General features: G+C 40.9%; 2 protein-coding genes across 4 annotated transcripts in view; both read right to left on the reverse strand.

The window, feature by feature from the left end:
- The window catches only part of LOC106089744 (fat-like cadherin-related tumor suppressor homolog), a 737,514-nt gene that overhangs the window by 479,435 nt on the left and 230,277 nt on the right, over positions 1–27,802 (reverse strand). The gene's annotated exons all lie outside the window — the stretch shown is intronic.
- Positions 6,564–9,094, reverse strand: LOC131995160 (E3 SUMO-protein ligase ZBED1-like). Of its 3 annotated transcripts, XM_059363311.1 has the most exons (3): positions 8,754–9,094; positions 7,772–8,692; positions 6,565–7,699 (listed from the first exon to the last, which is right to left on the reverse strand). In XM_059363311.1, the coding sequence occupies exons 2-3, from the start codon at positions 8,690–8,692 to the stop codon at positions 6,815–6,817; spliced, it is 1,806 nt and encodes a 601-aa protein (XP_059219294.1). In that variant the 5' UTR covers positions 8,754–9,094; the 3' UTR covers positions 6,565–6,814. The 3 variants fall into 3 exon arrangements, with proteins under 3 accessions (XP_059219289.1, XP_059219294.1, XP_059219280.1); XM_059363306.1 differs by having other exon boundaries at positions 6,564–8,695; XM_059363297.1 differs by having other exon boundaries at positions 6,565–8,692.

Raw genomic sequence — 27,802 nt, forward strand, 5'->3', positions numbered from 1 at the left:
CATGAAATGTGATGCGCATTAAAGTCCCCTAGAACCAGACGATTATGGCCAGATAGTAACCCATTTATGTCGGGGTTGCTTGGCCATTAAACGGGACACAGCTACCAAATGACGGTATGTACACGGTGTATAGCTCTATTTCGACAGTACTGGACCGCTATCCCCATGCACTCCATGTAGGGGTCACTAACGCCAGGCGCAGGCGAGATGGGTCTATATTGCATGGAATGGTGTATCACGAAGGTCAAGCCACTACCTCCATTCCTTAAACGATCCTTACGCAGCACATTGTATCCGTGACAACTGTGCAAGCTGCAGGTGTTGGTCAGCTTTTTCTCCTGGATCGCTGCGACCAATATGTTCTTCCGTCTCATAAAGTCTACAATCTCATCGATCTTGCCAAGGAGAACGTAGCAGTTTAGTTGCAAAAATGATACACTTCCCGGCACTAGACTGGCAATATTGGGGCTGGGTTGCTGCTGTTGCGTATATTGCCGCACGGGAGAGGTCGGGGGGTCACATAGTCCGATGACGAGGACGCAGAAAGCGACGACGCTTGTGACCCACTGCTGGCTATGTTTGCGCAGTACCTTGCCACATATTCAGTATGACTATACTCCGGCAGTGAAGTGAGGCCATAGCAAGAACGGAAATGTACCCACTCCATGCACTGGTTACACCTCACCGACACCGACCGATGATGGAGGCGGTTCTGGAAAACTGAACAGTTGTTGTTTTCAATCCCGGCAAGGACCAGAAGCGTGCAGAGAAGGCACTCCGGGAAGTGCCTCTCCCATGACGAAAAAATACGTACACGTACACTGAGGCGGCAGCCCTTGCCGATAAAGGATTCCATCGGGTCAATCCGTTGCGTACAACCGGCTGCCATGGGATTGATCTCAGGCAGTCCAGTATCAAAGCGTCAATGAAGAATCATATTCTGACCATAAAGTGCTTAATGAGGAGAAAATCCAGGTACGGTGGTCACGGCGTTGAACAGTAAGTTTTTCTGGTAATTTGTTATTCCAACTCGAATGACCTTAAGCATCCTTCATGAAACCTCAAATCTTCGATATTACCTCCCTATTGACGCTCTCTGAGGCATTAGCCTGAGGTGAGTATATACCTGTCCTAATGTCCTCGATACCATAAGCCCACAGAAAATCACTTAATTCCTTAGCGACAATTTGCCAACCATTGTCGGTAATGAATGTCCTGCGAAATCCCATAACCGCTAAATATGCGACAACGCAAGAATTTAATGACTCCGGAAGTCGTGGCCGACAGCATTAGCTTCTATATATTGTATATATACTTCGACATATGATCAAGTAAAGGCCCAAGAAATCATAATACTGTCGTAGGAAGGGACGATATGTCACAAAAGCGCTGCCCATCGGTGACCTAAGAGAATGGGTTTACAAAGGTCACAACAATCGACATACTCCTAAGTGTCCTTTACCATCGACGGCCAACCTGACGCAACCTGGCCAATGTCTTAGCGTAGCCTCCATGATAAGATTCCTGATCTTGAGCGTTTCTAATTGCTTCGAGTGACAAACGCTTCGGCAACCACAGCCTCCATAAGGAATCCTCCTCACTCTAAAAACCTTGTCCTTCAAAACAGAATCACGCAATCTCATATATTCCTCACAATCAAATTCGGCGATATCGAGGTATATGTCGCGCACAAAAAGGGGATAGTCAAGGGCATCCACATCCATCCCTTAAAGAGAATCTTGACTACGCTTAAAGATCCCTTGTGGTGCTCTATCTTAAAGTCGAAGCTCGGTAGCTTCAGGCTCCATCTGGCTAGCCTACAGTTAAGCTACTTCAGATTCATTAACCAGCGGGGACTGGAGTGATCCGTTATGATCCTGAACGGTATTCCCTCCACATACGAAAATTGCCCACATGCACTCGAGCTTGGTGACGGTATAAATCCTTTGATTCTTGTTCAACCTTTGGGACACAAAGGCTATCGGCCGTTTCTTGACCTCATCGTCGAGCTGAAATTACAGGCGAGGACAGGCGCGATTGTTAACGCGGTTTTCAATTTCTAGAACGATCAGATAGCGTCGTCTGAAGGTCTTCATTGATTTCGTCAAACAATGTATCAAGTTACAGGACAAGCCACTACATTGGCTCTTGAGAAATCCTCTATACCAAGTACACATTCCAAGCAACCTCTGTAATTGCCTTGGTGTTCGGGATAAGGGAATATCCATTATTGCCAAAACTTTCTCCTCATAGGCAACCATGACCAACCCTATAACCAAAATAGTTGATCCCCCCCTTGATAAAACTTGCTTTTCTCAACGTTTATTGTCAGGTTGACCTCATGAAGACACCGTGCCACCATATGCGTAACAAAGTCCTCATTACAGACAAAGAGGTCATCTAAATAGAAAACATTCTCCATTAATCTTGATGGTATGACGCGGTCCATCAAACGATTCATTGTCTATGGGCCATTGCAGAGACCAAATGGCATTACTCTTTACCGGTACAGTGGACTCTACCGCTCTTATGAAGTGAGTATCTTTTAACCTTGATAGAAGACCATCTATATGGGGCAATGGATATGCGTCCTTCTTCGCGTTCACCTTCCGGGAGTCCAAATATAGACGAACCTTTAAACCCTATTTTCGAACTAATGCGACAGGGTTACTCCAAGGGGAATTAGATTTTTCTAATTCAGATTCATACTCAAGAGTCTACTATCCAATTCCGTGAAAATCTCCGCCTGACGTGGAGGACGTCTCAACTGCCGATCCTCGGTCATTGCATGATACGAATCGCCGTTTGTCGCCGAAGAGGAAATTTCATTGATCTGTGGAATAATATCCGGCGCCAAGGCATAGGTCCTCCAAAAATTAACTCCTAGGTACGCTGTCTGCTTAAGTGAAAGCACAAGAAAAAAACAACAACTTTACAGCATTTCGCGTAGGGAGCAATCGATTGCGGAGATCCATTGGCAGTCGAAACCGCGCAACGAAAAGGTTTAAAATCAATGGAATGCCTAACAACAGAATCCATCCCGTTCCAAGAGCTGACACACATGTCCTTGAACCTAGCAACCCGTGGTTCTCTTCACCACTTATAGCTAATTTCAAATACGGTGTGTGATCGTCTTCAGATATAAATCGAACTGACTCAATAAATCTACGGTGTTACTGATGTCTGCGAAAATGTTCTCTACAGTGAAGGATTCAATTAGAAACCCTTATTCCAATACTATTTGGGTTATAAGGAATATCAGCGGTGATAACTATTGTCTCGAGCGAGTCTATTTGGAGATTTCAGTGTGGTAACGCTTTACTCGCCTCTGTCCCGGGTCTCCTCGGGACTGTATATGAAGGAGTGTCCACAGAACGAACAATTCCAACACAAGATTCTTGGAAAATCATCCTTCCGCTTTAACTGCAACGCCTTAATCTGTGGATCATAATCCTCATCTTCTTTCTCCTCGCCTAATTCAATTTGGTTAATCTGCCTAGAACTAGCTACAACACGGAACTGATGTTTGCTCACATTCGATAATCGTTCAGACTTACGCGCCCCTTCCACAAAATCTTTCAAATTAGAATAATCTGAATTGAAAAGAATGTATCGCAGCTCTGGGCTTAAATTCTTCTTCATATCAGAAGTGCCCTATCAGACATCGGCTCCCCTTATCACGAATTCAGGGCGTTTTCGAGATTTCAACGCGTGTTGGCATTTGTCCTTGTCGTATAGCTTTGATTTGAAAAATCTTTCAGAGAATCCTTGTATGTATGTCAGCGATATTTTACATTATGTTTGTGATCATTCGTGATATTTTTTAAAATATTCACTACGCAAAGGGTGATTTTGTAGCTATTATATTTTTGGCAACACTGGTTTAAACAGCTCACGCACGTTCCGTGTTGTTTTTTTTCACTGTCCAACATCTTCATTTTGGTCTATAATTTGACCATGAATTATCTTACAAACGAAATTATTGAATTTTATTATCCAAATGCGCGCTCTGTTAAGAATGTTCATCGTGCGCAATGGTGTTCAGCGGCGAAGCTGAGCCAGAAGCATTGCAAGAGCTACCAATCTCGAAAAAGTAACAGTTTGGTGCGGTTTATGGGCTGGTTTCATCATTGGACCGTACTTCATCAAAGATGATGCGAAACGTAACGGAGATGTGAATGGTACACAACTTTTTTTTTGCCCAAAATGCAAGAGCTTGACTTATATGATATGTGGTTTAAACAAGGCGGTGCCACATGCTACATAGCACGCGTTACAATGGCCTTATTGATAGTAGTCTTGGGCAAAATCGTTCATCAAAGTGATCGATCCTTTTCGGTCCGTTCCGATAAAGGAACTAGTACCAATTTATCGTTCCATCGTTCCATTTAGTTCCTATGCCAAAGAAGCCAGGCATGCAAAAAAAGTCCACACAACACAATTGACAACAAGAACATTTAGTTATTTAGTTGTCTCAGCATTGTGGGCAACTTGTCAAGCTTTGTGGCCTACCGTGAGGACTGGAGAACATGAGAAAGATTTGAAGTCCAAGTTGCGCCCATTGAAAAAGGAAATCAAGGCGGTTACTAAAGTAGCAGGTAAGATTTACTTAGATGTTTGATAAAAAGTTTTTAATGTGTTTTTTTTTAACTTTTAGGAGGGCGACTAGTTGGTGGCTGTAGTTATCAAATATCTACGAGTAGAAGCCCAGGAAAGCGGTGTTTTCCCCGGAAATGCTTTGCGCGAACGCTTCTTGAATGTGGAACGTGTGGCACGCACTTAGTACTTTTTGTGCTATTTACAATCCTTCTTTATCCTTACCGCTGACGATACTATTTCACAGGATGAAATACAAAATAAGATATTTGACTTTAGGAAATTATATTAGATTTAATGAAGGCGTTGAAATAGATAAACCTTCAGCAAGGCGATCCTCGGAAAATAGCTAGCGATTGGTTAAAGGAAACTCGTTTACTGCTTGAAACACAAAAAGCTGCCAGTAATTTTGTTAACTTAAATTGTACTGTATGATTATATTTTAATTTAAAAACAAAAAAATCAATAATTAGAATCAAAGCAAATCATAATCACAAACCCAATCTAGAAAAACATTTAAATTTATCAAATTGTTTTCGGCAAAAAAGGAGATTATGATTTATTTTGAAAATGTCAATAATAATTTGTTTTAAGTTATGCTTTACAGACTGCCTTTTAAATACAAGGCTTTTAATTTAGCTGTGTGCATATTAACATATCTTGCAATGATCACTAATTTAGTTGAATTTGAAATGGAAATAATAAAAATAAAAACTAATAGCCTGTGAAATCAGTTTATGATTTCATCATTTTCGATATCGTTTTGCTCCACAAAAAACTATTAGCTATATGTGCCACTTGTCATTGATTGTCTGTATTTTTTGGGTCTAAAGGTTCAAAGTTTTGGGCCGACTTAACAGACTCTTTCTCAACCTTTAGTTCGGTCGGCCAATCGCTTTAGAATAATATGGGTGGCGAATAATATGGGCAATATGGGTATCAAAAGTACGAATATGATATCCCATGGCAGCCGGTTATACGTACCGATGTTGTACGTCTGCAACATCGGTCGGTGAGGTGTAACCGGCGCATGGAGTGGCTACATTTCCGATCTTGCTCTGGCCTTACTTCACTACGGGAGTATAGTCACACCGAATATGTTGCAAGGTGCTGTACGAACATAGGCAGCAGTGGGTCACAGGCGTCGTCGTCGTCGGACTATGTGACCCTTCCGACATCCCTTGTGCGGCAGTATACGCAACAGCAGCATCCCAGTCCCTATATTGCCATGAAGTGTATCTTTTTTGCAACTGAATTGCAATCGTCTCCGTATTAAAATAGACGATATAGTAGAATGGAATAGAATTGGGGGATTGGCCTTGGTGATACACCATTCCGTACAGTATAGACCCATCTCCCCTGCGCCTGGCGGTAGTGATCTCTACATGGAAAGCATTGGGATGTCAGACATGTCCGGTACTGCCGAGATATGGCTATACAACGTTTGCATACCGCAGATTGGTGGTTGTGACCCCGTCAATGGCCAAATTTGCAGGCCCGACATTAGGCCACAATCGCCTGGTTCTAGGGGCGTTTAATGCATATCACTCCATCGCAATCTCTGCTAGGTAATGACCAGCCGGGCATAACTTTGGCAGAGCATATTGAAGACTCCACGAACTGCAGGGAGGATGCCCCCACTAGGTTTGGAAGGAGGTCCAGCTGCTCGTCAGACATTTACATTGCATTCCCTGATCTCCTGAGTGGCGTACACTGTCAAGCCGTAATTTCTTTGGGATTAGACCACCTCCCATAAATACTCACCATCGATCAACCGACCGACCTCATAACCTTTGAGCGCCGGAGATTTATCAGTGAACCATCTGGATATTAACTATGATCTAACATTAATAAGAATTGTCTTATGGTTTAAATGGTTTTATTTGTTAAACATAGCATTTTGTACATTTCTTTGTATATATAATATACGTATATATTATACACTTATACATAAAACATTTTAAGACTTAAATTTTAGAAATTAAATTGCATATTCATATCTTTTATGTATTTTTAAGTTTAATATTTCATTTTTAATGCCAGTAAACATTTTTCAAAAGCTATACAGTCTTGTGTCCAATTTTTAATCAGCACTTTAGCCTCTTAGACAATTTTTAGTAAAAATAATTGAGATCTTGTAAATACTTTGCAAAGTATAAAATATGTCTTTACACATGTAGACTAAATGAAAAAAAAAAAACAATTTTCGATAATTTTTTTACATATTGTTATGTAGAAATACAACTTTTTCTACCTTCGATGGTTTTAGATGGGTTCTTCTTTCACTAATTATCTGTCCCGTTGCGGAAAAGATTCGCTCACATGGTACCGATGTTGCAGTAATGCATAATCTTTTCAAGACATGGATATATAGTCGTGGATACACATTTTTCATCAAGTTCCACCATTTTAAAGGATCCAATTTTCGTCCTATATAGTCCTCCTTTAAGTATTTATCCAATTCTTTTATGGCCGCTGCCGTGTTGTTTTCAGTCTTAGTATTGTTTTTATATTGTTCGTCAAAGAATTTCCAGTAATCCGGCTCATCAAGGTCATCGTTTTGAGGTGAAAGCTTTGCGCTTTCAGAATTGTTATTTATATCAACGTCTGGCAATCTTATGCGGATTATCCTTTCCCTCAATTGTTGTACAGCAAAATCGTAAGAACCTTCGCTTTTAAATGCTCTGCGCTTGAAGCGGGGATCAAGTAGCGCGCTCTCAGCATAGAGGTAGTTTCTCTCATAGCTTCCAAATCTTGTGTTTAAGTCATTCCTCAGTATTGTCAACATGTTAGAAATAATAGAATTAGTAGAAGTAATTTTTGAAATGGTCTGCTCCAAAATGTTACATAATACCAAAACTTTTGACAAAGTAACACTTTTTTCTGCTGAAATGTCCATTGTCATTTGATAGAAAGGTTTCAGTATGGGCAAAATTTCCTCTATTAAGTCCCATTCTTCCAGTGGAAACAAGAGATCAGGTCTAATCAATGATAGCGTTGTAATTACTGCATCTTTTAGATTAAAAATCCTTTGCAGCATTTCGTATGTGGAGTTCCACCTGGTTTCAACATCATGTTTTAACTTGAGTGGTGTTTGTGTGCCCTGTCGTTGATTTTCATATAACTTTTTTAGTGCATTGGAACTTTTATGAAAAAAAGTAACAATTTTTCTTACTTTTTTCAATATGCTGTCTATTGGATGTAATGAGTTTTGAACTACCAAATTAAGTGAATGTGCAAAACACCCAACCCAACGCCAATTTCCTGCTCGGATTGCAGCCACTATATTTGATGCATTGTCAGTCACAACTGCAGACACTTTATTCAAAATACCGAACTCTATACAAAGTTCCTTTATGCAAGCAGCCAGATTCTCAGCAGTATGCCTTTCATTGAATTCTACACACGATAGCAAATGTGCTCTCATTTCGGTATTGTTGTTAATATAATGTGCTGTTACAGCCAAGTAGCTACAATGGGATCTGGATGTCCATCCATCAGTAGTGAGGCATACAGCAGACGCAGATTGAATTTGAATTTTAACATCATCTAAGACATCATTGTAGGTGCTTAACAACAACACATTCGAAACTTTTTTTCTAGACGGCAATGTATAATTTGGACAACGGGAAACCAATTCCAAAAGGATTTTGAATTCAGGCTCTTCAACAAGTCTGAATGCGTGGTGCCCTTTAACTATCATTTTTAGAAGTTGTAGGTCTATCTTCTCCACTTTGCGAGCTGGCGGTGGCTTTTGGAGGAATTGAGTTATGTTTGATTGAGTTCTTGCATTTGAAGCTATGCTGCCAGAATTGTTAGTAATATCAACGATATCAACACTTGACGCAGTTTTGGCAATATTAGTTGATTGTTGCTGGTCTATAATGTTACTCTCCAAATCGTGGATAATAGATTGGGTTTGCCTTTCCACTTTTATTGGTATTAGAGGATGTTTCCTTTTCATATGCCGACTAAGGTTCCCAATTGAACCCGAGGCAATGCTGAGAATGTTTTTGCAATATTTGCATTTTGCCTTTTCCGTGGCAATTTCTTCAAAATGAGCCCAAATAGCACTGGATTTTCTTTTTTCAGCCATCTGCTAGGAACAAAAACAAAAATTAATTTAAAAAATACTTAAAATCACTTCTTGAACTCACTTTTTGGAATTCTTTCACGAATTTTGAATTTTCACTTTATTTTCTTTGAAGAAAGCCGTTTTTTCGTTTTTTTTTCTTCTTTCATTACCAAGACCAACACGACTTACGAAGACAAGTTTAACCGAATGACTGACAAGAAAATAAAAATCATCGCTATCGAACAGCTGTCGATATACTAATGTTGAAATGAAAGAGTTGAGTAGAACCGATGGAACCAAATTGGAAATGAAATGAAAATAGAAATGGAACTATGGAACTATGAGAGCGAAAGAGATGGAACTAGTACCGGTCGTTCCATGTTGTGAGTCGTTCATTGGTACTAGTTCGGACCGGAACGACACAAGACTAATTGATAGGCGAGTTCGGTGAACATTTTATTTCACGTACGGGACCTGTCAATTGGCCGCCTAGATCGTGCGATTTAACTCCTTTAGACTATTTTCTGTGGGGCTATGTTAGAGCAAACCCGCTTCAATTGACGCTTTGGAAGACAAAATTGAAGCATTTATTCGTGAGATAACGCCCGAAATGTTGGAAAGAGTATGTCAAAATTGGACTAAGCGGATGAACCATTTGAGGCGCAGTCACGGTCAACATTTGCATGAAATAATCTTCAAACATTAAATTATATGGACTGTACTATCGATTCAAATAAAGATTTCTTGCATTTCTTTGAATTTTATGTGTTTTTTTTTTTTTTGGAAAAACATTCCTATAGCTCTTAACAAACCACCCTTCACTTACACAGATGATAGGACGGTTCGTTTATTGATGAACATATTGGTCTCAACGGTGTACCTTCTTAATGGATCTTTGGGTATCCATATATAGTGTTTTATTGGACCTATAGCCCATACAATACAACAAAATTGCAGAAATTTGAAAACAAGTCAACAATACCCAGACAAATTTTTTGTAAAAATTGTTTCGAAAGACGAATATTTTACAAATATTTTTGTTAGACATAATTCTATAGGAATTTTCCCTTAACTCATATTTTATTATTTTAATTGAAATTTTATTTGTAGAAAAATATTATTTAAAATGTCTTTAAATGAAATATTTTGCTTCTTAGTCTGAAAAACGTTTCCAAAGAATAATTATTAATATTTAATTATAAATAATTTGAATTACATCAAATAAAATGAAAATTTTTAGGATTCGGAAGCACAATTTTCAAACTCCGCAATGCTCACCCGGATTACTATACACTTTAAAATAATTATACCAAATGAAACCATTTCGTGTTTATTTCTGGAACTCCATGATTCGCAATACAATATTCAAGGCAATTGATACGGAGTTCAGAGTGATTAAGGGACGAAAATACTAATTTGTTAGTTCTGTTGGCTTTGACCGTAGCACAGTAAAATATTAATTGAAACACTTTAAAATTTACTTTTTACATTTTTGTTTTTCTTCCACGAAAATCTTTCCATTGTAAAGGAAAGATTTCGGGAAGAATGATTGTTATGAAGAATGAATGTGTGTTATGTGTGAAAATCTTTAATGAAATTCGACGAGTCAAATTGTATGTTTACAGAAATGTTGGTATTAAGTTCGTGTTTCACAGTGGAATAGCCATGTTTCTCACGATTATTTTTTCGAAAAACTGAAAAAATATCACTGCTAACATAACACTTTTATTAAAATTTTATCATAAATAATAGGAATGCCCTAATGAGTGAAATCAGAAAGACTTTTTGCTTAAAAATCTATTATCTTATCTACAAAAAGTAAACGTAAAAAATATTAATTTTCACAGTGAAATACAAACTTAATACCAACCTTAAGTGAGGAAATGTGTTAAAATAATATTAGTCAGCAGACTTTTATCTATGAGACCAAGCTTTATATTACACTTATCTTTGCCGCTATATCATTTGACATCAATTAGTGGGCAAAGAAAGATAAAAGTTTACAACTGCAATAAAGTAGCGTGGAGTAACGTCTCTTCTGGTTGCGATTTTTAGTTCTACCAGCTTTTCTTAGTCTATCTTCAATAAATTAGGAAAACTTTAGGACTTATAAGGACGCGATGGAAATTAAAAGCATATACGACAATAGTTGGCTGCAATTTTCCATCAGAAACGGATTTTCGATCGATTTTAATAAAGTTCGAAGAAGATATTAGCGACATTTTTTAAGCCAAATGTTATAGATGGTTCTTCGTAAAAATTGGTCAAAATATATTTTTTGAAATATTTGATATCATCATTCGCTGAAACTTTTACTATAAAACTAAGATACTCGCAAAGACAACCCCACTCTAAAAGATTAGGATCGGCCTCATCAACACAAAATTCAGTTCTGACTTTATGACCAAATGTCATCGCCGAAGGGTCAGTTTCTGCACCCTGTAGCGACCACAATTTTGAAGAAAAAAATTGTTGAGGTACCTTTACCAATTTCACATTAACAGAAGAATATTGGCAATTAACGATTTTGAAAAAATGAGGTGTGCACCAACCATTCACTTTCCAATCATTTTTTGGTGATTGCTTTTATATGCATTTTTTTAATATTGCCGTTACAAGAAACAAAATGAAAGCTGACACTCTAAAATTAGAAATTTAGAATTTTTAGAAAAAATTAAAACTCCCTTACCCCAACACAACTCAAATCAAAAGTATTTGAGAGTAGAGTTCGTATATTATATTAAAAATAGTGTCCAAGTACAATATAATAGGGCCGGCCAAACCTAAAACTGCCCCAAATAGGCATTTTGAACGATTATGGCAATATGGGACTCAAAGAAAAGGTATTTGGGAGTATATTTCGAATATGAAATTAGATATGACGTTCAAGAAGCGGGGGGGCGCCAACCGCCTAAACTAGTCCCGTAATCGTAATATTTGCTGATCATGACTATATGGGGTTCAAATGAAAGGTATTTGACAGTAGATTAGGAATATGAAACTAAAATTTGTGCCCGAGTATTTGAGTGGCACTCTAACATCTCAAACCGCGCCTAAAACCACCCCTAATAGGTTTTACTGACCAATCATGAAAACGTATGGATCAAGTGATATATATTTTAAGTATAATGCTAACCTAACATACAAACCTCGAATGGTGTGCTTGAGGAGGATGAGACGTCGATCTTCACAGATGGCTCCAAGATGGAGTCAGGCTAGACCGATGAGGCTCTACTCTGATGCACTCAATATCAGTATGTCTCTGAGACTGCCGGATAAGTGTACGGTCTTTCAGGCAGAGGTCTGTGCCATTGCAGCGGCCGCAAGAGAAATTCTGGTAAGCGACTTACCGCCCTCGAAACTCAGAATTTATGTGGACAGTATGGCGGCGCTCAAGGCCTTAGGTTCGAGGATGGTGCAGTCGGGATGTGTGGTGGATTGTTTGGAATCCCTGGATAGGCTCCGGGCCCACGATGTGACGCTCCTGGGTGGACGAGTGCGCCTCGATGAGGATGAGACTATTGAGCACTTGCTGTGTTCCTGTCTGTGTCTGTAGAGACGTAGGCTCTCCCTTCGAGTGAGCCGTTTCTTCTGTGATCTGGATAAACTTGCGAACGCACCTTTGGTATATCTCCTGAGGTTTGTTGAGGGAACAGGATGGATCCGACGTGGGGTGACACAAGGGCCGGCGTAGGTAGATCCGTGCTTGCCTGGGTTCTCCACACCACGAATAAAAGAAAGACAAGATTCTTTTAATCGTGTATAACCTCCGGTCTGAGGTCTCACATCTTCTTTCTCTTCCCTTTCTTTTTCTTGGGTACCACAATGGGCCAAACTGACCTCCGAGTGAACTCACCTTTGGTGGGCAACCCATTCAATCTAACCTAACCTAACATACAAACCTACAAAATGTGAAATTTTCACATATTGTGTAAGTTGGTTTGGAAGGAACAATAGACTTTATTATTTGTTGATATCACAAAAGGGACCCCTTCCTAAAAGCCACCCCACACCCAAAGACCTTCCCAAATAGGAAATTTTTTGACCATGGTTATATGGGGTTCAAAGGAAAGGTATTTGGAAGTAGCACACGAATTTGGTATCACTTCTGAGGTCAAATGCCTGGGTGTCCACCACACCTTCAAAACACCAACAAACAGGACATACTTAGCGAACATGGCTTTAAGTGGGTGGACAGTGATTTTGTGGTAAGGGGGATGGCCCGTTTCCGATATCAACAAATTATATAGCCAGACCGTATTATACTCTTGAATATCTTTCACTTGAGTCCCATATTGTCATGATTGTCGAAAATGCCTATTTGAGGGGTTTTATGGTCATGGCGACTACCTAGGTACTTGAACCCAATTTTTAATATCAAATTCGTACTCTACTCCCAAATTACTTTCATTTGAGTTTCATATTGTCCCGATCGGCACACTTCTATTTTGAGTGTTGGTTTCGGGTAAGGAGGAGCGTCCGACCCCGTACCGATATCAAAAAAATATAAATAACCTCTTCCAGATCAACCTACACAATCTGTGACAATTTTAAGAAAATCTGTTTAGTCGTTTTTGAGTCTATACTGAACAAACAAAATTACAAACCCGCTCCCTAAATAAAGGGATTTTTTAAATCTCGCATTGGCCTATATGTTCCTTTGTGGTTCTTTTGGGTGCAGGGGGGCTCTCCAGACACTTTGGTCCCAAATTCTTTTGGCATTCTCTTCCCCAATACCTTTCCCGATTCTATGGTGGTGGTTACAACAGAAATTAACAAAGTATTTAAAAACATTCCCTTTAAAAGCTATAAGGCTTTATTCAACGAACACTATAATGATTCACACCATTCGCTGCATATTCGTTGCCTTTGAGAATGTTTGGTGAGATAAACAAACGACATGCAATGCACGGCTTGTGTCACATTCTTCTTCTATGAATAGGGTTGATTGCTGGTGTTGAAATGAGTGAGGGGTCAATATGCATTATTTTTACAAATGAATTCATGAAAATGGCATTCAAACCATTCTCCGCACATCCAATTGTAACATTGCTCAGTTCAAAATGCAACAAATTTAAAATGGTATATGCACCAGTAAATTCGGACACAGAAGGAACTATTCATAAAGTTATTAAATATATTTCGTATTGATTGTCGTAATAAGGGGTAACGGAGTTTGATAATCGTATTAAAGCATGCAATGCAATGCATAAAAATATCAAACTTCAAACTGAGACTACGTCTATAATAAGATTCTCAAATAATTTTCGTATAGCATTAAGCTTCGCGATACCTCTATAATTGGAAACATTAGTTCCCTTATCCGACTTAAATAAAGGAACAATGTAAGACTCCTTCCACATTTCAGGAAAACGTCCAGAATAAAAAGATTTGTTAATAATAATGTTGAAATAAGTGGTACTAAAAAATAATGCAAGGATATTTGAGTTTCCAATATCTTCATCCGCTGCAATTTATCCAATTTTTATTGTTAATAAAACCATAAAAGGATTAAAGATTCGAAATCATCTCATTCTTCATCTTTGTTATGTCCTGCCATACAGTTGTTTATTCATAATTATGCATTTCGACCTTGCTACTGAATAATTCGCATAATCGAAATGTGAACCACTTCTTAGGAATTTCTTAAAGAGTTTATTCTCTCTTTTCTTCAATTTCGACAACGCGGGAGTATTCCACGGAGGACCAAAATTCGTAAAGGGTACTCTCTATAAAACAGTTTCGGATACATAGTGTCCTAGAGTACGATAGAACATTTGTAGCATATCATCCAAAATAATTCATTATGTGAAGAGTATTTCAGTCCATTGAACTCAGAAGTAAATGTATTTGAGCGTAATCTGCCTTTGAGAAGCAATATACAGATTAATTTTGATATGATTTCCTAGGGCATGTATTGTAAAGGGTGATTTTTTTGAGGTTAGGATTTTCATGCATTAGTATTTGACAGATCACGTGGGATTTCAGACATGGTGTCAAAGAGAAAGATGCTCAGTATGCTTTGACATTTCATCATGAATAGACTTACTAACGAGCAACGCTTGCAAATCATTGAATTTTATTACCAAAATCAGTGTTCGGTTCGAAATGTGTTCATTCACCGTAACGTTGCGTCCAACAGCATCTTTGAAAAAATACGGTCCAATGATTCCACCAGCGTACAAACCACACCAAACAGTGCATTTTTCGGGATGCATGGGCAGTTCTTGAACGGCTTCTGGTTGCTCTTCACTCCAAATGCGGCAATTTTGCTTATTTACGTAGCCATTCAACCAGAAATGAGCCTCATCGCTGAACAAAATTTGTCAAAATTTGAACACATTTCGAACCGAACACTGATTTTGGTAATAAAATTCAATGATTTGCAAGCGTTGCTCGTTAGTAAGTCTATTCATGATGAAATGTCAAAGCATACTGAGCATCTTTCTCTTTGACACCATGTCTGAAATCCCACGTGATCTGTCAAATACTAATGCATGAAAATCCTAACCTCAAAAAAATCACCCTATAGAATGGAACGAAAGAGGGTTCTGAAGGTTTATAGTTGGGTGATATTTATCCTCTGGACGGGAAATGGGGTCAAAAGGAAAAGCAATATGTCGCGGGAATGACTTACGAATATGAGGTCAAGTAGTATTCCACATGATTTACAGACCTTATTTGTTTGCGACAGACCAAAACTTATTAACGGGCCAATGCATTTTCCAGTACTCTCATTCATTTCAGTCGGTAACAAATCGTTAATATTAAAACTCTTAATTCTCTCTCCATTTAATATCTGGCAGAACGCTTGAACACGGAGAAATGTGTGAACAGGTAATAAATATGGACAAATATCTAAGGGAGAACTTAACAACGACATTTTCATCATTAACCGGTTTGGAAAAGAAAATTTCTTCAGTAGGTAATTCAGAAAAAACAGCTAGCAAGACACCACCGCCTCTTCTTTTTGAACTATCTACATGATCACGTCTAAATATCTGGAAATTTTGACAACAAACTGTGCTGTTGTATATGTTGCTACAACAAATGCTACAACATTGTAACTAAAATCGTAACTCTCAATATATAAGGCTGATAATTTAGTGTTTAACCCTCTAACATTTTGATTTTGAGTTTTTTTGATTGAATATTAGGTAGATAACCCATACAGATCTGGGAACATCCCTATATATATATTTGTGTATAATGGCTTTTGATGGCCAAAAAAAAATTAACAATAGTTTCAAAAATATATTCAGGAACAATAATTTTAAAAGAGACCTTACTTCGTCTTTCCGCATATTTTAATTTGCAGGCATTTATATCAGTTTTGACTTTTAATATAAGACAAGATGTCTTCTTCTGTCGTCTCAGCAGCAAATCGGAATTAACAACAAGCTTAATATTTTCATTCCTCATTTAATACGCACTTAGTAATTAATTTTTAAATATAAATTTTAACAGTTTATAATAAATAAGGATTTAAGTTAGGTTAGGTTAGGTTAGGTTGAAAAGAAGGTGCGGGTATTAATCCGCCCCATGCCACTATGGACACACAACTAAGCCAGTAATTGACTTCTAGTGCGCTCTCAAATCTAAAAAAGTAAATTCGAAAAACAAAATCTAAATTAGGAGTTCCGTGCTACTTACAAAATCTTTTATAGTTTTCCATAACACTTCCCTAAGCTGGTTCATGTCTGGCATTTGGTCCTCACTAAAGTCCCGTTATCTGTTAGCCGCGAAAGCCAGGCATTGACATAAGAAATGCTCCAACGTCTCATCATCTTCCCCGTAGGCCATACTTGCCCTACGGTGACTTGCCGCACCGATTTTGCGTAAGTGAGCTCGTAGTCCTATGGTGATACCTACTTTCCTTTCCGTATTAGCCTTGTCTTCTCCCCATAGGATTTTCGCTGTTCTACCGACCACGTCGCTGTTCCACAGAGCTACATGCGCATTCGTCGCTCACTCCTTTAACTTGGACTGCGTCGACCAGAAAGGCTTCGGTTTAACCAAGTTTATTGACGGCAACAACATTGGCCTCCACTGTCAAATCGTCTGTCTTCTCTTTCCCAGTTACTCCGCCATGGCACGGCACTCAAACGATGCGGATCGTACCATCCTCAGAGAAGACGTCATTCTCCATCTCACATTCCAAGACTGTTCGTGATCTTACCGCCCTGGTTGTTATTGCCCTTGCCATAAGGGTTAAGGTGTTCACACTCGACGCCCTTGAGTTAACACAACACCACCTCACGCACTTCGTGATCGCCCGGATCTCCCCCTGCAGGACCGTATTATGGTAAGGCAGTCTGAAACAGATCTCAGTACCTGGGTTCTCAATGTAGACTCCCAGGTCCACTATGTCTTCTAGCTTTAATCTATCCGTGTTACAAGATTTTAAAGATGACAATCTTAGGGTTCCGTCAATCCAAGACTGTGCCGCCGTCAGCAGTGCCTCGACTTCAAGTGTCGACTCAGGTATCCGATCAGAAACCTCTTTCCTTTCGTCCAGGTTTCCTATCGTCGTCTCGATTATACCGCGATGGTATGAGCTGCTCCCATCCTCAATCCATTCTCTCATCGCCTTAAGTCTCATAGCAGCAGTGGCTACTTTACACTTAATCTGTATGTCAATGGGTCGGATATCCAGAATTGTGTTAAGCGCCCTAGTGGGCGTGGTCCTCTTCGCCCACTAGGGCAAGGCAACATGTTCTCTGAACCTGTTGTATGGTCCTTATGTTGCACTATCTCTCCATAGCAGTCCACCAAACTACTGAGGCGTAAGTAGGTATTGGTCTAATCACGCTCCTGTAGAGTCAATGGACAATCGTTGGATTTAAGCCTCATTTCGAGCCTACGGCCCGTCTACATAGTGCCCAATATCTGTGAGCTTTCTCAGTGCGCTTCTGAATGTGACACTTCCAATTCAGTTTCCTGTCTAAGTTCACTTCTAAATATTTGATCTTGTCAGATATCGAAATCGTTTTATTGAGGAAAAGTGGCGCGTTAAATTGACCGACCATCTTCTACCTCGTGAACAGGCATATTTCAGTCTTCTTTGGGTTAAAATTAATACATCTGGGTTTAGCCCTTTTGTATGCCATCTAAAAGACCCTTTCGGTCTTTCTGCTTAACTGATTCTGATCCTTGCCCCTTGGAAGTTCTATAACATCGTCTGGGTTGTATACGGTTCAAATCCCTCGTCAAGCAGCATCCGTAATAGGTTACTTATGGTGATCACCCAATGGAGTGGAAATTAAATGCCCCATGTAGCGTGCCCTGTGCCACTTTCTCCCTTATAGTTATGTCATGGGGCCCGCAATTTATGCACCTGTTCCTGTTTATCCAGTCTCTAAGGATCCGGTCCACCCGGTACTGTGTTGGTCCGCACATTATTAAGCGCTCCCATGATGCAACGCAATGCAAACGCCAATGTGTTCGTCTTGGCATCGAAGGATTCTTCTATTTTATGCACAACCTCGTGCAGGGCAGTCTCCACCGACCTTCCCTTGCGAAGGCATGCTGTTTGTATTTGAGCAGTTCGCTGGATGTCCCACTCTTTATAATGGTTTTGAGTAGAAAGGACGTACGGCTTATAGGTCTGTAAGCCGCATAGCTTGCCTTGCCTTGGGTATAAATACCACTCTAGCGCCTGCCAGGTATATATCCAAGTCCAAAGCACGCTGTGAAAATAGTGGCTTGATGAGGCGCTAGCTAGTCGGTCTCCTTTTACAGCAACGCCGGAAATATTCCATCAGGTCCGCGTGACTTAACTGGTTGGAAGCTCATCAAGGATTCCTTGACCATAAATTATGTAATGATAAGCCTCCGACCAACATCATTATTCCAAGATTCCGATGTCTCAGTGAGCCCGTCGAATCTCGTGGAAAATACGTCCCATTCAAAAGCCTTAACATGTCCTCCGTTGTCTCTGTTCTCACTCCAATATCGTCTACTAAAGTTTCAGTTTGGACATGGGTTTTTGAAAGAAACTTTCTTATCTCGGCGCCGTCATTAACGCTATCGACGTGTTAGCGGAAAAGCCTCCAGGAGCACTTTTTGCCGCTCTGGTAATTTTATTGTATTCCTTGAGCCGTGTGTAATACACATCTCAATAAACTTCCTACTTTTTACGACGCGCTCTGTTAAAAAGTCTGCGGACCTCTCTTAATAATGCGAATCTTCCCGGTCATCCTGGGTTTTTCTTGGGCTGATTTCATTTCCCGAAGATGACAACTATCTTTAAAGGACCCCACCAGTGCAGTCGTAATCCTGTTGACATTTTCGTCAATCTCTTCTATGCTTGGACAATTTAAATTATCTTGCCCAAGTCTTCTTCTGACTAGTCTTCCGAATGTTGTCCAGTTGGTGTTCAACTTATTTCGAAAGCTTTTCGGATTCGGCGCTGGCAGTGCGATTCTAAACCTTATGTAGCGATGGTCAGAGAAAGAGTGTTACATGAGACCCTCCAATCCTGAACCTCATCACATAGATTTTCCGAACATATCGTCACATCTAAACCCTCCTCCCTAATCCTATTAACAAAGGTAGCGGTGTTACCAATATTAAGTGTTATTAGGTCGTTAGTATTCAAGGATTCTTCCAGGGCTTGGCCCCGCTTATTAGTGTTGGTACTTCCCCAAGAAGAGTGGTGAGAGTTCACATCGCACCCTATTAGGATTTTGTTTTCTATCTGTTTTGCTTTCCCCACCAGCCGTTGCAGCTCCGACGTGGGTAGCGGTGTCGTAGAGTCGAAAGGCAGATAAAGTGATGCCAGGCATGCCCTAAAGTCTTCCTGTCTTACCACCGTTGCATCCGACGTTGACAATTCTGGGTAAAATATATAATTCAAACCTTTATGACAAATAACGCAGGTTGTCGGTTGTTGTTGTTGTTGTAGCAGTTTATTGTGTACTATCTTTCGTCTGCTTGATTCTGTTGAGTGTCAAGACCCAGGAACTCCGCGACTAAGATGGGGTGCGTCCACAGGGATCTGGGTCTGAGTCGAGTGGGTCTGGCCGGGCAGTTAAACAGGTGACGTGTATCGTGCGGTCCCTGGTTACAATCGGGACATACATCTTGCACCTCGGCATCAATCCTAGCTCTGTGGGAATTGAGGCGGCTGCATCTGCCGGAACGTAATTGAGCCAGAACCACTCTGGTTTGCCGGGGGAGGTCGATTTCTTCGGGTGCAATGGGTGGCGGTCGTTCTCCAAGGACTACATTCACCCGGTAGCCAATTAACGCGTCTGCTACCGTGTCTGCATGAATGTTGTTCAGACCCGCTTGATATGCCGCTTGATCTAGAGGTTCTCTCTTGTAGCGCTGGACCTCACGCTCTAGATCGTGTAGATCTACCTTAAGGCTTCTGGGCGGTGGGTATCTATCCACAAGATGATGATTTGGATGATTTCTGCGATAACAGCCCAAAAGGTATTGCTTAGACAGCATGTAGTTATGTCTTCGCACTGCTAGGATCTTTGTCTCCTGATGGAGGTGGTCCACATGAGAACTGAGGAGACAGCCCGTCGCAGTTCGGAGGGCGGCATTCTGACAGATCTGAATATTATTCCACTGCGTGTCACAAAGTTGACGTGACCACACTGGCGCTGCATAACTTACCACAGACCGGCCAATTGCTTTGTACGTGGTCAACAAGGTTTCTTTGTCTGCACCCCAAGTGCTGCCAGCGAGTGACTTGAGGACCTTGTTTCTACTTTTGACTTTATTGCAGATTGCTGTGGCATGTGGGGAGAAAGTGTAGGAGCTGTCAAATGTAACGCCAAGTATTTTGGAACTCTTGATGGTCGGAATCGTTTCTCCATCGACCATCACAGTCAGCTCAGTATTCACCTCACGCGTATTTGTAGTGAACAGTGTGGCTGAAGATTTGGTGGCGGATATCATCAGATTTCTTGCAGCGAAATATGAGGCAAGCTCGTTGAGGTAGACGTTCAACCTATCGCAGATGTCATCAATGGGTGGGGGCCTGATGCCATGATCGTACAATCGTCCGCATATGATACGATCTCTATGCCGTCTGGAGGGGGTGGGATGGAGGATAGGTAGAGGTTAAACAGAGCCGGAGATATCACCCCACCTTGGGGAACTCCCTGTTTCACTCTACGGTGTTTTGACTTCTTATCCCTAAATTCCACAAATGACTGGCGGCCACACAGATAATTCGCGACCCAACGTTTCAGGCCTGGCTGGAGGGACGTGTTGGCGATGTCCTCAAATAATTTGGCATGGCTGACCGTGTCGAATGCCTTCGACAGGTCCAGTGCCACGAGGACCGTCCGATCCCATGGCCTGGGTTGATTGAAGCCACGGCAAATGTGTGTGGTGATGGCATGCAAAGCTGTTGTTGTGTTGTGCAGTCTCCGAAATCCGTGTTGATGCTCGGCGAATGGAAATTCTCCTACGAGGCTGGGGAGGAGTAATGCATTAAGCGTCTTAGCCACTGGTGAGAGAAGGGAGATCGGTCTGTACGACTCCCCCAAATTCGGGTCTTTACCAGGCTTTACCAGTAGCGGGATCACTCTGCCCATTTTCCAGACATCGGTAACTATAAGAGTGTTCAATGACAGGTTAAGGACAGTGGTAAGGTACTCAACTCCAGGTAAATCCAGATTCTTCAGCATCAGTGTAGAGATTCCGTCGGTGCCCAACGCCTTGGAAGATTTGGCGGCACGGATGACATTCGTAACTTCGCCCACGGTAAATTGTGATGGCTGTTCATCGGCTCGGAGATCACGAATACGGCGAATGGCTCTCCCCCTTGCCCTGTCTCTCTCGGGATGCACAATAAATTGACGGTTGAACAACCTGGCGCATCTCTTCGGATCAGTCACGGTTATCTCGCCAAAAGTGACTGAGGTCCTGTCGTCCCGTCTACCGGGGTTCGAGAGAGACTTAATAGTGGCCCACAGTTTGCCTGCACCGGTGCCTAAGTTACATTGCTCCAAGTGTTCCAGCCACAAATTCCGCTTATGTTCATTGACTACCCTTTTTATTTCCAGATTCAGCTCGCTGATTCTGGGGTTAGCGGGGTCCATAGCACGAATCCCATCACGCTCGTCTGCGATTACCACTGCTTGCGCCGGGAAATTGGGTCGCACTTGCGGTATTCGACCGGCTGGTATATAGCGAGCGGCTGCTGCGTTGATGATGTCTCGGAATTTCCTCTCGGCCACAAGCACATTAGAGGGGGGTGGCAGTTCATTGAAGCGGCGATTGGTATACTCTCTGAAGCTAGTCCAATTGGCCTTCTTGTAATTGATGAACGTCCGGCGCTCAGAGGTTAAGAAGTCGGGTGGTCGGTCGATGGTGAGGATTATGGGGAGGTGGTCTGACCCCAAAGAGATGACGGCTTGCCAGGATACGTCACTCAGGAGATCAGGGGATGCAATTGAGATGTCTGGCGAGCTGCTGCACCTCCTCGTAATCCTAGTGGGGGCATCCTCATTCACCGTGCAAAACGTGGAGCTATCTATCTGCTCTGCCAAAGCTATGCCACGCTGGTCGTTACCTAGGGGAGAATGCCATGACGAGTGATGTGCATTAAAATCCCCCAGAACCAGACGACTATGGCCAGATAGCAAGCCACTTATGTCGGGGTTGTAGGCTTGGCCATTAATCGGGACACAGCTACCAACCGGCGGTATATACACGTTGTATATCTCTATCTCGGCAGTACCAGACCTGACTGCTACCCCCATACATTCCATGTTTGGGCCACTGCGTCAAGCGCAGGCGAGATAGGTCTATACTGCACGGAATGGTGTATAACGAAGGCCAATCCCCCACCTCCATTCCTTGAGCGATCCTTACGTAGCACATTGTAGCCGTGACAACTGTGCAAGCTGCAGGTGTTAGTCAGCTTTGTCTCCTGGGTCGCTGCGACCGATATGCTCTTCCGACTCATAAAATCTACAATCTCATCAATCTTGCCACGCAGTCCGTTGCAGTTTAACTGCAAGAACGATACACTTCCCGGCATTGGCCTGGCAATAGTAGGGCTAGGGTGCTGTCGTTGCATAAATTGCCGTACGGGAGAGGTCGGGGGGGTCACATAGTCCGACGACGAGGACGCCAAAGGCGACGACGGCGACGCTTGTGACCCACTGCTGGCTATGTTCGCACAGCACCTAGCGACATAGCCAGTATGACTATACTCCCGTAGCGAAGTTAGGCCAGAGCAAGAACGGAAATGTACCCACTCCAAGCACCGGTTACACCTCACCGACACTGACCGATGATGAAGGCGGTTCTGGCAAACCGAACAGAACCAGGGTCCGGGGTTCTTTTCAATCCCGGCACGGACCAGAAGCGTACGGAGAAGGCACTCCGGGATGTGCCTCTCCCATGACACAAAAAGACGAACACGTACCTTGAGGCGGCAGCCCTTGCCGATGAGGATTCCATCGGGTCAATCCGGTGCGTACAACCGGCTGCCATGGGATTGTGTCGGTCAAGTACCAGTGTTAGCATAGAATAATTGGTAATTGGTATGGGTCAGTCGAAAAACTTTGTTCCGGGTCTTCCATGGCTCCTAATTAAATTGGTGCTCCATTAAATGGGCTACATGGGAATGGGTGAACTTCTCATCGCCCGCCCCTTCCTTTCAGTACACTGCCTGATGTGTTATTTTATTATATTAGGTTATTTACCTATCATAGTCCACCGAATCTTCATATTCGATAATGGTTCCACTGTCGAATCCCTATTCGTTAGACTGTATATAGTTTCCCTTTCCTGTACTGCCTGATGTTTCAGAACTAGCACGTATACCTATCTAAGTCTTCCAAATCTTAAGTAAATGGACTTCTTTGGAGCAGGTTATGGTTCCATCGTCGGCTCCCTGTTCGTTGGGCTGCATTAAGTCTACAATCGCTGCGCTGCCTGATGTTTGAATATTAAGATTTCTAACTATTCTTGTCCTCCGAATCTTACAGTTGGTGATGGTTCCGTCGTCGCCCCTGCACTGTCTGTTGTTTTAGTATTATGATCGTTGCTTGTCCTAGTCTTCTCAATATTGAAAGAGACGGTGATTGTCTCGTTGTCAGCCCCCCGTTTGTTAGGCGGTATTGAGTCACCTGTCACTGCACGGCCTGACGTCTTAATATGAGGATTTTTGCCTCTCCTAGTCTTCCCAATCTTGAAAAATCGTGCTCACGTAGTGCGCCATGCCTTTAGTATTAGCCAAACTTGTCACGGAGACTTGATCAATGCAAACCACAAAGAGAGTTACTTCCTCCTTCCCTTTGGAAGACCTCCCTGCACAAGAATCCCAACATGCGTTCCGCCGGAAATTTACTGCCCAATCCCTTGATGAAGGCCGTCGCCTTTGTCCATTTTTCTCACCAGGTCGAGCTTTGTGCCCTCTCAGGGAGCGTGGATACCTCCCGACGAGCTATTTTACGGTAACAATACAATCTGCCGACTGGAAGATGTCCCCTCTATACTCGCAGCTCATCATTTGTATGGGTGGACCCTCAACAGAGTTCCACACAGATCCTCCACTTGAGACCGATGATCTGATGGAATCCTACCGGATGCACAGCCGACTAATTTCGTCATTCTGTATGTAACTACTCGAAATATTCGTCTGAGACCCCATAAAGTATATATATTCTTGATCGTCGCGACATTTTATGTCGATCTAGCCATGTCAGACCGTACGTCCGTCCGTCTGTCTGGCGAAACCACGCTAACTTCCGAAGTAGTAAAGATAGCCGCTTCAAATTTTGCACAAATACTTCTTATTAGTGTAGGTCGGTTGGGATTGTAAATGGGCCATATCGGTTCATGTTTTGATACAGCTGTCATATAAACCGATCTTGGGTCTTGACTTCTTGAGCCTCTAGAGTGCGCAATTCTTATCCGATTGGAATGAAATTTCGCACGACGTGTTTTGTTATGATATCCAACAACTGTGCCAAGTATGGTTCAAATCGGTCCATAACCTGATATAGCCGTCATATAAACCGATCTTGGGTCTTGACTTCTTGAGTCTCTAGAGGGCGCAATTCTTATCTGATTTTAATGAAATTTTGCACGAAGTATTTTGTTATGATATCCAACAACTGTGCCAAGCATGGTTGAAATCGGTTCATAACCTGATATAGCTGTCGTATAAACAGATCTGGGGACTTGACTTCTTGAGCTTCAAGAGGGCGCAATTCCTATCCGATTTGGCAGAAATTTTGCATGACTTATTTTATTTTTACTTTCAACAACTGTGTCAAATAAGGTTTAAATCGGTTTATAACCTGAAATAGCTGCCATATAAACCGATCTGGGTCTAGACTTCATGAGCCTCTAGAGGTCGCAATTATTATCCGATTTGCCTGAATTTTGTACGACGGATCCTCTCTTGACCATCAACATACGTGTTTATTATGGTCTGAATCGGTCTATAGCCCTATACAGCTCCCATATAAATCGATCTCTCTATTTTTTTATTTAAGTCTATAGATAATAAATACCCTTACAGACTAATAACAATATATTTACAAATGTATTAACCTAAGAATTTAAAAATAATACAATTTTCCCCTTTAAACTCTCTCGATTCTCAGATAGATTTATTACATCTTTCAGTTGATTTAATTGATAACACAGGTGCCGAAAAGGATCATTATTGGCATAGTTGGTTTTATAATAAGAAATTTTCAAAAGATCAAAATATCTGGTAGGTCTGATAGGAACGTTAAAGAAAATGCGACTCAAAAGAAAGCAGGAATCTATTTGACCATGAATTAATTTAGTCAAAAACGTAATGTTTAACATGGTTCTACGACTTTTTAATGTAGGTAGCTTTATAAGATTTAATCGGTACTCATACGAAGGTAATGAACTTCTGTCCCATCCATTTCGACGGAGACAAAATAGTAGAAGCTGCTTTTGAACCGATTCTATCAAATCAGAATGAATATTGTAGTACGGATCCCATACCACTGAACCGTACTCGAGATTACTTCTAACTAGCGACGTATATAAGTTTTTCGTCACAGAGAAATCATTGAGTTCTTTACTCCAGCGTTTCATGAAGCCAAGAGCACTACGTGCTTTGTTTATAACCATTGAGATGTGTTGACGGAAGTTTAAGTGTTGGTCTAGAAGAAATCCAAGGTCTTGTTATCGTCGATTTCGATTTCCGGAACCCATGTTGGTAGGAACACAATATAGAAGAGACTTGATGTGAAATAATGTCAGTCAGAATTTTCTCTAATAGCTTCGGAATAGCATTCAAAATTGAAATGCTTTAAATAACGGTCTAATATAAGATTGCTTCCACAACTCCGGCAGATATCCATGTTTAAATGAACTGTTGAAAAGTGTACAAAGGGGATACGAAAGTTCGAGAGCGCAATGCTTTACAATGTTCGATGGAATTCCATCTGGACCGGGATTAAAAGTTATCTTCAGCGACCTTAAATTTTCAAGTACTACGTTTTCTTCAATCCCAGACACGTATATAAAAGCTGAATTGTTGATTGTGTTTGGATATATTCCACATAAATCATAATAATTATCTGAGTAAGTAGTGCTAAAAAAGTCAGCAAAGATGTCGACAATGCCTGAATCGTTATCAGCTACTTTAGCTTTATATCTAAGAAAGTTCGGTAAATTATAACAACAGCGCTTTGATTTGGATTTGATTTCAACTGATTTCTAATTTTATTCAAATAACTACCATATGCCAAATTCGTTTTCTTTATTATATTCGCATCTTGCTAAAGAATAAATCGAAAAGTCAGACGTTGACCCTGAGCGTTTAAACCTTTTATATAATTTATTCTTCTTGTTCTCCAGCCTAGAAAGATTGGTTGTATTCCATGGAGGACCAGATGCGTTACAAAAAGTAGTTTTAGGGAAAGATTGAGAAATAAAGTCAAGTAGCACAGTATAAAAAGTTGAAATCATTTCAACGATATCTTAAGATCTGAAAATTTCATTCCAATGACGAGAGAAGTTTTAGCAAAACAGCACACTTTTTCAATTGCTACATCTCTTTTAACTTTAAGAGTGGGAAAGGGTATAAGTAATTTGAGTGTCGGATGATATCTATCCTCAGGACTTACAACCGGATCATTAGAACTTAAACATAACTCAGATGGTTGATTAACGAAAACAAGATCGAGTAATTTAGAAAATGAATTGTTTATGTAATTAATTTGAAAAAGACCTAAATTTAAGAATATGCCGATGCATTCATTAGAAATGTCATTTGGTATCACGGGTGTTAAATCATTTGACTCGGACGAATGAATCCAGTTAATTTGAGGAATATTAAAATCCCCAAGGGCAATCAATGTGTCTCTTGGTTGAGATGTGTTTTAAATAAATGTCCTCACATGAAGAGGGTGGGACGTAAGAACATGAAATAAATATTGAAACATTTTTCAAAAATATCTTTACGGCTACAAATTCAATATCCAAGGAAGATTCCACTATGATTTCTTCAGAAGGAAATTCAGTGGAGACCGCTATTAGCACATTACCACCAGATTTGTAAGTTTTATCGTTCCGATCACGCCTATATATTTGATATTTGGAATGTGATATTTCAGAATCGTATACCTTATTCTGAAGCCCAGTTTCAGTAATAGCGATGATATGAAAATCGAAAATAAAGCTGTCTGAGTAAAGAGATGAAAGTTTTGTATTTAACCCTCTAACATTTTGATATACTAGAGATATGTGATCAGCAGCAAATGATAAATTCAGTTTTTTGGCATAATTTCAGAGTTAGAATTAGTTGGGAGATAAACAACATCAGATCGAGGCGTATGCTTGAAGATATATTCTCGGATAAAAGCCTTAGCGGACCAAAATTCAGGTTTTATAACAACTTCCAAAATGTATTCTGGAACAATGATTCGGAAATAAGCTTTGCTTCGCCTTTCATGGTACTTAAATTTGTGAACACTCAATTCGACATCAATGTCAATCTTTGATTTTATATAAAATAACATGTCATCGGTGGAAGTCTCAGCAGCGAATTGACTGCAAAAATCGCTTTCTTCTTCGGGGCAACTTTTAGTGGTTTAGGAGTCGTAGTTGGTAGTTTGGGTGTAGCTTGTGGAGTGTAAAATGTTGTTGTTCCAGATGGTAAGG

This window comes from Stomoxys calcitrans, chromosome 1 (genome assembly GCF_963082655.1).
Source record: "Stomoxys calcitrans chromosome 1, idStoCalc2.1, whole genome shotgun sequence".
NCBI classification, from domain to species: domain Eukaryota; kingdom Metazoa; phylum Arthropoda; class Insecta; order Diptera; family Muscidae; genus Stomoxys; species Stomoxys calcitrans.

What these genes read in the sequence shown, in the direction of transcription:
- LOC131995160 (XM_059363306.1), bottom strand. Translation starts at nt 8,692, where the DNA reads ATGGCTGAAAAAAGAAAATCCAGTGCTATTTGGGCTCATTTTGAAGAA.